The 9,814-nt window shown below is 48.5% G+C and overlaps 1 protein-coding gene across 1 annotated transcript; it reads left to right on the top strand.

The window, feature by feature from the left end:
* Positions 1 to 3,368: 3,368 nt before the first annotated feature.
* Positions 3,369 to 5,997, top strand: LOC125522754 (epoxide hydrolase 1-like). Its single transcript, XM_048687787.2, has 3 exons — positions 3,369 to 4,082; positions 5,054 to 5,289; positions 5,620 to 5,997. The coding sequence occupies exons 1-3, from the start codon at positions 3,384 to 3,386 to the stop codon at positions 5,867 to 5,869; spliced, it is 1,185 nt and encodes a 394-aa protein (XP_048543744.2). The 5' UTR covers positions 3,369 to 3,383; the 3' UTR covers positions 5,870 to 5,997.
* Positions 5,998 to 9,814: the final 3,817 nt, after the last annotated feature.

Genomic DNA, 9,814 nt, shown 5'->3' with positions numbered 1-9,814 from the left:
GTATGATTGTTGTTCGTCCTATGGACTAAAACCCTCCGGTTTATATAGACACCGGAGAGGGCTAGGGTTACACAGAGTCGGTTACAATGGGAGGAGATCTACACATCCGTATTGCCAAGCTTGCCTTCCACGCCAAGGAAAGTCCCATCCGGACACAGGACAAAGTCTTCAATCTTGTATCTTCATATTCCAAGAGTCCGGCCAAAGGTTATAGTCCGGCTATCCGGACACCCCCTAATCCAGGACTCCCTCAGTCGACAGTAGCGCGGAGAGGATCAGCTAATCCTGAGCGTACCACGTGGTGTACGCCACGTTGTCAATCATCGGGGCGCCATCCGCGTCCGATTGACGGACAGTTTTCAACGGCGCCGGATTCGATCCATCGACATAGCCCAACACTTGATGGCCGCGAAGGATGGGGACGACCTGCGCCTTCCATAGCAGGTGGTTGTCGCGGTTGAGCTTCACGGTGACGATCTGCCCCATTGCAGAGATGGAGACGAGTCCCGACGAGCTGGAGCCCGCGAACACAGAGCCGCCGGTACCTAGCATGCCGGCGTTGAGCTGGGTGAGGGCAAGGGACGTGGTGGATGGTGAGGTTGCAGCGGAAGTCATGACGTGGTGGATTGACTAGGCTCTTGTTACCATGTGAAAGATGCTAGGATTAGGAATGATTGCCCGTGGAGATCACCCACCGGCCCATCTTCTATTTATATGCAACTATGCTTGTACAACAAGTATTACAATCAATCAGTATAAATCACATTAATTACTGATTGATATGACAGCTCATGTGATCTCCTATACACAGCAACTACTAATCACAGATCGTGTGGGATATGCATAACATGGTAGTCTTAACATCACCGTCATAGAAAATGATTTTAGGTGACGGTTCTTTTCGGTCACTAGGGTTTTCGGCACAAATGATCACATGTTTGTAGTGTATAAATGTTGTGTACTCAGCGCTGTTGCTGGAGACCTGTATGTATAGAGTGAGACCGATACATGAACCAGCTGATGCGTATTTGGCATGATCAATTCAGACTTGTACACAATCTAGCCGTCACGGTTTTTTTTGAAAGGAACACTCATCATTCCATTATAAAGCAGTGCTGGCAGAATCTCCAGCTACACAATCTGATACAAAGGATGGAAATTTGTCAAGCCAGATTTCCCATGTACTCCTACTCATGGTTGTGCCATGTGCAGCTAGAGTGTGTGCAGCATGGTTACATTCCCGGTTACAATGTTTGACAGATACATCAGATAAACCAACTCTAAATTGATATTTGATATTTCCAAAGATAGCACCTAGCTGTGAAAGATCATAAGTATTTGACATTACAGCCTGCTTTAGCAAAAGAGAGTCAGTTTCTATAATAAGCCGATCACATCCCATCATGTTTGCCGCATTCACAGCATAGAGCATCGCCAATGCTTCAGAGTGCAGAGTATCTACTAAATATTCCAAATTTCCTGCTCCAGCCGCTATTAATGCACCTGCATCATTTCTTAAAATGAAGCCCCAACCTCCAGAATGAGTCTCCTCTTGAAAGGCGCCATCAGTGTTAAGCTTCATAATTCCCGGTGAAGGAGGAGTCCATCTTTGGTGTTCTGTCTTGTGTGTTTTCTTGGCTGCACATTTTTCAAAGCATTAACAAGATAGTGGTTAATTGAGAAACATATTTCATCATTTGACCTGAGTCTATCTCCCACATTAGCTTTGTTTCTCTGGTGCCACCACATCCAAAGAAGAATGCAAGTTTTTAATCTTTCTTCTTCATTAAGCTCAAGAATCTCTTCCATGAATTTAAAAGAATCTGGGCATTCAAGTAGCCGAAGCCTGATGTGTTCTAATAGAGCATGTCTCCATATGACTTTTACCTTTTTGCATTTTAAAAAACAATGACCAGCATCTTCATCTTGTCTAAAGCACAGAGGGCAAATGGTGTCAATATTCATACCTCTGCGTTGAAGTTTTGTTCGTAATGGCAAACTGTAGGTGGTAATCCTCCACAAGAAATATAGCACCTTGCCTGGCAGCGGCAGCGACCATAGTTTCTTCCAATTGGAAACATTATCTGCACTAGAAGAAGATGTCAGACCTAAACGGGATTCCTGATCGCGAATATCCACCGCCACTTTATATGCCGATTTAACAGAGAAAATACATTTTTTGTCATAGTGCCAAGCTATGAAGTCATCTATATCTTCATGGATAGGTATTTGCAGGATCATATTTGCATCCTCAGGTAGGAAGGTTTGTCGGACTAGATTTGCATCCCATGAGCTTGTGGCAGGGTCAATTAGTTCCGAGACTTTCGTTATAAGATTGTGTCCTTTTTGTGATATTACTGTTCTTGTGCCATCTTGTGGGATCGATGGATCAGTCCAGACTTTTATGCCTTTACCATTCCCAACCCTCCATATAATGCCTCTTTTTAATAACTGTAAGCCCTTCAGGATGCTGCGCCAAGTGTAAGAAATACCCTTCCTGGGAGTAGCTTTATAGCGTGAATTAGAGGATCACCGCCCAAAGACCGTCAGGAAATTCTGTCGCCGTTGACGGACCAGCAAGGAGGACGTGTCATGAAAACCCATGATTTGTCATCTTTGTTTAGCCCTTTGACGAGAAATAACATGCTTCTAAATCATACTGCCACAGCGCGCCCCTGGGCAAAAGCAGCCCCGCATTCCTCGTGCTCGAAACTTTACTCGCCGCTTTAGCTTAAACAACAGTGCTCTTAATCCACAACTGCTAAGCAATTCCCCACCTTCTCCCCACTCGCTCTGCTTAAACAACGAATCCCACGGACCATGCTCTCAGTTTCTTACTAAATCCGACCCTATCCACCCAACGATCGAGTTCGCAATCAAACCGCGTATACTGTCTCCGGAGCTTTGCGCTTTGAACCTGTGCTGCTTGCTTGCTTGCTGCCGTCTTGGCCGGCCTCTCTTTGCAGCCATGTGCAGCTCGCAGGAGGACGACTGAATAACAAGACAGGCTGTCTGAACTCTGAACTGGGCTGGGCACCACAGGCGAACATGGACGCCGACACCAGTATGCACGTCGTCTTATTTTATTGTTACAAGTCTCAAGTCTTTCTTTTGATTATGTTTGGTCTGTCTGTTCTTGTCACTATACTATCATAATACTCTGCCAAAGCTGTATGACCAAAAAGCTGGGTGCTTCACAGCTGTCCATTGCTAATGAGGGCAGTTAAGAATTTCACACCCTACTATAAAATGCACAACACAACTGGCAGAGTATTGTCGTACTACTAATGCATGTGCAAAGGATTACCAAAATCCACGGACCGACAGCCAAACTATCGTACGTCGTAGAGCAATAATGCTACACGTTGGCGTACAGCGGTGCCATGCGGAACACGATTCCAAACCGCACCTCGCTCGTCAGGCCGCCCTCACAACGACTATACCCCTGCGCCCCACCCACACGCGCACACCTTATAGTGCGGTCCGTCCCGTCGCGTGCTTTCACATCCATGGTCAGGGCCTGCCTCAGCGAGCTCTGCGCCAGCTGCTGCTCCTGCGTGCTCCCGCCGCCGTCCTCGCCGCGCGCCGCCGACCAAGAGATGGACTCCGACGGCGCCATCACGCACCGCAGCGTCGAGACCAACGGCGTGCGCCTCCACGTGGCGGAGGCCGGCCCGGCCGGCGCGCCGGTCGCGCTGCTGCTGCACGGGTTCCCGGAGGTGTGGTACACCTGGCGCCACCAGATGCGCGCGCTGGCCGCCGCGGGCTACCGCGCCGTCGCGCCCGACATGCGCGGCTACGGCGGCTCCGACGCGCCCCCCGGCGGGCCGGACCAGTACACGGCGCTGCACGTCGTCGGCGACCTTGTTGCTCTGATTGATTCGCTCGGCGAGAAGCAGGTGTTCGTCGTGGCGCACGACTGGGGCGCCATGATTGCGTGGAGCCTGTGCCTGTTCCGGCCGGACAGGGTGAAGGCGCTCGTCGCCCTCAGCGTGCCCTTCAGTCCCCGGAGCCCCGCGAGGAAGCCCGTCGACGGCTTGAAGGCTCTGTACGGGGACGAGTACTACATCTGCCGTATCCAGGTATGTATAGATGCCATGTAAAACTCTCGATGCCCGATGGATAACCATGAAAACTATGAACAAACATTTAGAAAAAAAAATTGTTCATTGTTGTGCTACCACAGGTTACAGTCCTTGTGCCGACCAAACCTGAAGCCATGTAGCACTTCTCGCAGAAGTTTGTTAACAATTGGGTCTATTACAGATAAACATTTTACATGCTAGAAAACCGTCAAGCCCTTCTTTAGTTCAAAGAAATTGCGGATGAATTTTAGATTTTCTTTACTGCAGAGTTTTTCGGTTTGCAAGGTTGAAAATCATAGGATTTTTTTCCTATGATCTCCTTTGCATACAATTTCAAAGGAAATGTTTCGTGTACGAAAATTCATAACGATGTAATGCACCTAATCCTTCAAGAAAGGAATTGTTTCCCTATGATGCAAGAAGACGACGTCTATTATAAATTTTATAATAATGTATTTTTTATTTCCGCATAGGATTCAATTCAACATGTTAAGTTAGGTATCAAATTCTTACATTTCTCTGTTCCTCTGTAAGGTTTTTCTCTCTCTCTTTTTTTGTGTGTGGATCCTCTGTAAGGTTGTTTAGAACGTAGAGTCAAACAACAAAAAAGTCTGGGACAAACTATAAAGACCTAGCGATTTTTGCAAGACAGGCCACGTGACTGGCTGCTAACAAATGTTGTTTTTTCCGTATATAAGTTTGGTTCCAATCACCGGGGAGTGATGAAGGCATTGGTTCTCAAGTTAGGTTTGATTATTTTGTTCCCCACCCATCTACTATTGCTCAAGACTGCTTGATGCTCCTCTAGTTTCGCGACCAAGTAAAGAACTGTTTGAAACCCACGTCTGGTATCAGCATCTGCTCCAGTGTGGCCGGCCATAACTAAAGCCATTTCCTTCCAGTTCACATACACTGTTCTTGTTGTTGCATGTGAAGAAAAACATGAGTGAGCTAGTGCTAATTTGCAGGAGCCTGGGGCAATTGAAGCAGAATTCGCACGGCTCGGCACGGAGCTGGTGCTAAGAAAGTTTTTCACTTATCGAACTCCTGGCCCTCTGTTTATCCCCAAGAGCGGCTGGGGCTCACCAGATGATGAGGTGCCCTTGCCGAGCTGGATCACGGAGGAGGACATCAAATACTACGCGAGTCAGTTTGACAAGTCTGGCTTCACTGGGGCATTGAACTACTACCGTGCCCTGAACAAGTAATTAAGCTACTTCTCTGACTCCTTATTTTTTTAGATATTTTTATCCGATGATTAGTGTGCTTTAACTATCACCGTAACCTAAATATGAATACCCAAACTTAAAATATGATTCCAAGCTTAACATTTTTTCCATATTGAATTTACCTGTCCAAGACTTCAGTTTTCCTGTTCTTCAGCAATGTTTGTGATCTTGTCTTATAAAACCAACAATGTATAAATGTAATTACCATAGATTTCCCAAACATATGTATGTTTGTAGAGAAGGATTGCTAGGACAGTTGGACACACGATGTTTTGGTCTAACAACCATAATTGGTCTATGTTTAGGACATGGGAACTCACGTCGCCATGGACCGGAGCTGAGATAAAGGTACCAACCAAGTTTATAGTTGGTGATGTGGACTTGTCATACCATGTTGCAGGCGCACATGATTTTATTAACAAAGGTGGCCTCAAGAAGTTTGTTCCATTACTGGACGATGTGGTGGTAATGAAAGATGTCGGGCATTTCATAAATGAAGAAAAACCAGAAGAAATTAGTGCCCATATAATCAGTTTCTTAAAGAAATTCGACTGAAATGAGGAGTAACGAACACATCATGGAACATGGTCAAAATGTAGATGCTTGATGGAAAATTTGTATTAAGCCCATTGTATTATTGTGTCGCACAATTTCACATATGTATGCAACTATTATTTTCTTTACATTTCACCCTTTGTTTAATTTTTCATGTCTAGTGCCGCTACCCTGCTTTCTAGTGTGTGTGCTTGGGTTGTTTCTTCTTAACTAAAATAAAAGTGACAGCGGCTAGTCACTGTCGCCCGAGTTCTTTTTTAATGTTTTGTGCCACTACCGTCATTATGTTATGATAATTCATTATTTCTGCACGTTCCACAGATATTGACCTATTTAGGAGATATTTGACATTCTAAATATCCTACATATTCGGCCACAAGATGCAAAAAAAGAACTCCCAAGCTTTTTGGAACAAAGATCCAAGAGAAGAATGATTTATCAAAGCCCTCACCATTATTTCGACCTAGAGGTTGTTGAGATACGGTAGGCTATACTGACGCAAATAAAAAATTCTACCATGTAAATTGTAAAGCAAGAGTATGCAGTTATACAAGATCACCACTTGACGCATAAAGGTGTAGAGGTACTACCATGTTTTGAGACATACGTCCAAGATGAGGCATGTTAAAACCACATCTGCGATTGATCTATAGGCTCAAGTTGCTCTAAGAGTCAATTACACCATCGGTGCTTGAACTTGGTGTGAAAAATCACTTTAATATCAAAACTCGTGGTGTACATTGAATCGGTACAACAACTTGGCTTCTTTATGCAAATACGGTGCAAATCATAGTTGAATACGTTGCATGGCTGACTAGGCATGCCAACGTGACATAGGGCCCGCTGTCAGGAAGGAAGATGCATGGCGTGTGCCCTGTTAATTTGCGAAAATACCCTCAGAAGTTTCCTTGTCACGAGAAAGCCCGGTTTTTATCTGGTCACTAGTTCGAGTCCCTAAGCCATCTTTTTTAACTTGTATCAAAAATCTTAATTTACATTCTTTAACGAAAATGGTATAAAAGAGATGTATTCATATGGGACAACAAATTCCCCAGGCTGGCGTGGCTTTGCTCACGCCCTGTACCAACAGGTCCTCAGTCCGAGTCCGCGGTTTACCAATTTGTTTTTCTCATATAACGTATGTAGGATGTTGAGACAATTACTTATTTTTACCCAATCCCTGCAAAAAAAATCCCAAGTCACGAGCTTTTTTGTAAGTAGAAAAATGTTGAGGGTGTTTTCGCAAAGAAGCGGGCCACAAGTCTCCAACATTGGGTCGCTGACGGTGGACTCACGCCACGCTGTCGGTGCCTAGTCAGCCATGTGGGCGTATTCAGCTGAATTTTGCACCGTATTTGCACGCCTAAGCCAAGTTGTTGCACCGGTTCAATGTACAACATAAGTTTTAGCACTAAAGTGACTTTTTGCGCCAAGTTCAAGCACCGTTGGTATAATTGACTCTTGCTCTAAAGATCAACATGTGCTTGCGTCGCTCCTGGGGGACGGCACGGGCATAACCAAGCCGCCGCCGTCCCCACTCCCCGCTCCTTCCTCGCTCCCTTGCCACCGCTGGGGGATGCCGACGGGCAAAGCCTGCTTGGCGGACAGCGGCGAGGGGGCCTCCTTGTCATGTGGCGTGCATCTTCGGTCCTGGATGGAGCTCCACTCCTAGTTGCGACTGGGCGGCGGCGGGTGCTCTCGCCGACGTAGGCAGACCGGGGCAGCGGCCTCGAGCAAGGTGGTGGCACTGCTCCTTCCTACTCTCTGCTAAGGGTGTACAGGGCGATGCTAAGGTCGACCGCCTCGATCTGACGCCTGGCGTCCGGATCTGGCGGTGGGGGCCCCCTGGCGTGTTGCAGTGACGACACTGCGGCATGTGATAGGATATGGTAGGGTAAATCTCGATTACTAGCAGCAATTCCTCACGGAGGTAGGATTTAGTGGCGATTACAGGAGAGATTACAAGAATGAGGTAGCTAGGGTTCGTCGTGGAGGAGAAAGGGGAGGGGATAAGAGCCGAGCCGCCGTTGCCGTGATCCACTGGATGCCCTTCCTCTCGGGTGCGTCGCCTTTAGTAGTAGCTGTTGGGCGCCTCAGTTGGCCCACTCCAGCCCGTAGACTCTTGGGTTGGGACGCTTAGGTCGAGTGGGTCTTGTAGCAGCCTGGTGGGTGCGTTCGTCGCTGCCTTGTGGGTCCCCATTGCCGGGGGCGCTGACATCCCCTCCTCCTTGGGAAGAGGCTTGCCCCCAAGCCTCCGCATGCGGGAACCGGGCCATCAAGCTTGCTTTTATCTTCCCAAGTGATGCCCAGATTGGAAGAAGCTGACCATTGTATCTTCACTTGTTCACGGACGCCGTTTTTGTACTTACGCCAGCGGGTCTGAAGAACAGCTTCTGGGATAGCGAGGTCATCCAAGCAGTGTGGAAGGTGAGTTTTAGCAGTCGTACCAGGGAGGAGAGCTTACGGGAGGAGTGAAACATGGAACACGGGGTGAATTGTTGCTTGTCGCAGGGACTTGTCAAATCGGGCAGTTGCCGAGGCAGTGTGGGGAAGCGGAGACACTCACGTCCAATCAACCGCCACGCGTCAACAGAGGCCATAGGCTTTTGGGGACCGCGGCGCTCCGTGCTTGACCCTTGGCTTCGCCTCGAAGCCAAGCCCGAGCGCGCCTTGGGCCCGGGACTACTGTCGGCGTTCTGGGAATGAGGGTCCCCAGACTTGCCTGCCCGCGGTCCACGGCATGGCCGAGCTAGCGGGTCCGTACGACTCATCTTCATCGACGAGGTATTCAAGACCCTCGCAAGGGGCCAAGCCTCGCGAGGCGGACGACATAAGACCTCCTCAGGAGCGGCCTTGCCAGGCAGGCTCGCGAGGGGCGGAGAGATCAAGGCAAGGCAAACCTCGCGAGGTCCTCATGACGTGAGCCATGACGATCGAGACCAGGCGGGTGCCAGGCGGGCGCCAGCGCGCGCAGCGTCCTTGTTTCCTCTTTGGTGCCAAGGGGGCAAGCGCAGGCGCGGTGTACTAAGGCATTAAGGAAAGGTTTTCATATCGATGCAACGAGACCAAGACCAGCAGGATGGCAAGACGGAGGTCACCATGAAGTCCAAGACGGCGTCACCACCAGAGTCTTTTGCAGGAGAAGACTACTTTTGTCAGGATAAGCTGTACTAGTTGTCCCCTTTCAAATTGGACGTTGTTGGCTCCCTCCCCGCTCAATATTCGGGGAGAGGACCAGGGCCTATATAAGCATAACTAGCCACCACAATAAGGAGAACGGATTCGGAGGGAGAGAAGAGGGAGAACTCATTCAGAGGCATCTCACTCACACAAGTTCACCAAGCACAAGAACACCTCAACCTCATGAGGCTGTTCTTCCTCTTGTACTGTTCATCATTAGCCCAAGAGGCAATCCACCATCACCACACTGGAGTAGGGTATTACATCACAATGGTGGCCCGAACCAGTATAAATCTCGTTTCTTTGTCTTGTGAGTTCGTCGAGTTCGTCTGTGAGATCTTAGAGAGTTAGGGCGTGGATCGATAGGGAGAAAACCTTCACGCGCACCCCAGTGTTCGAATCTCGAGGGTTTTGCCGGAACCCGTGATCCGACATCGGCGACCCGTTTCTCCAGATCGGGACGCCATGCGACGAGCTCGTTGATCTTGGCCGTTGAGAGCTGGATCTCCGTGATTGCCTTGGACTGGGCCTTCATGTTGGTGTCGAGGCGGTCGAGGAATGCCAGGATCGACGATCCATGGCGGTCAGCGGGGAACGCGCTTGCCGCACGCGACGGGTTTCGACGAACTGGTCCAGAGTGGAGTGGAAGGGATTTGGGCTGGTGTCTGATACCAGATGATATGATATGGTAGGGTAAATCTCGATTACTAGCAGCAATTCCTCACAAAGGTAGGATTTAGTGGCGATTACAGGAGAGATTACAAG

Source organism: Triticum urartu, chromosome 7A (assembly GCF_056163025.1).
Source record: "Triticum urartu cultivar PI428250 chromosome 7A, HENAU_Tu73, whole genome shotgun sequence".
Classification (NCBI taxonomy): domain Eukaryota; kingdom Viridiplantae; phylum Streptophyta; class Magnoliopsida; order Poales; family Poaceae; genus Triticum; species Triticum urartu.
This window is presented reverse-complemented; position numbering and strand designations above follow the sequence as displayed.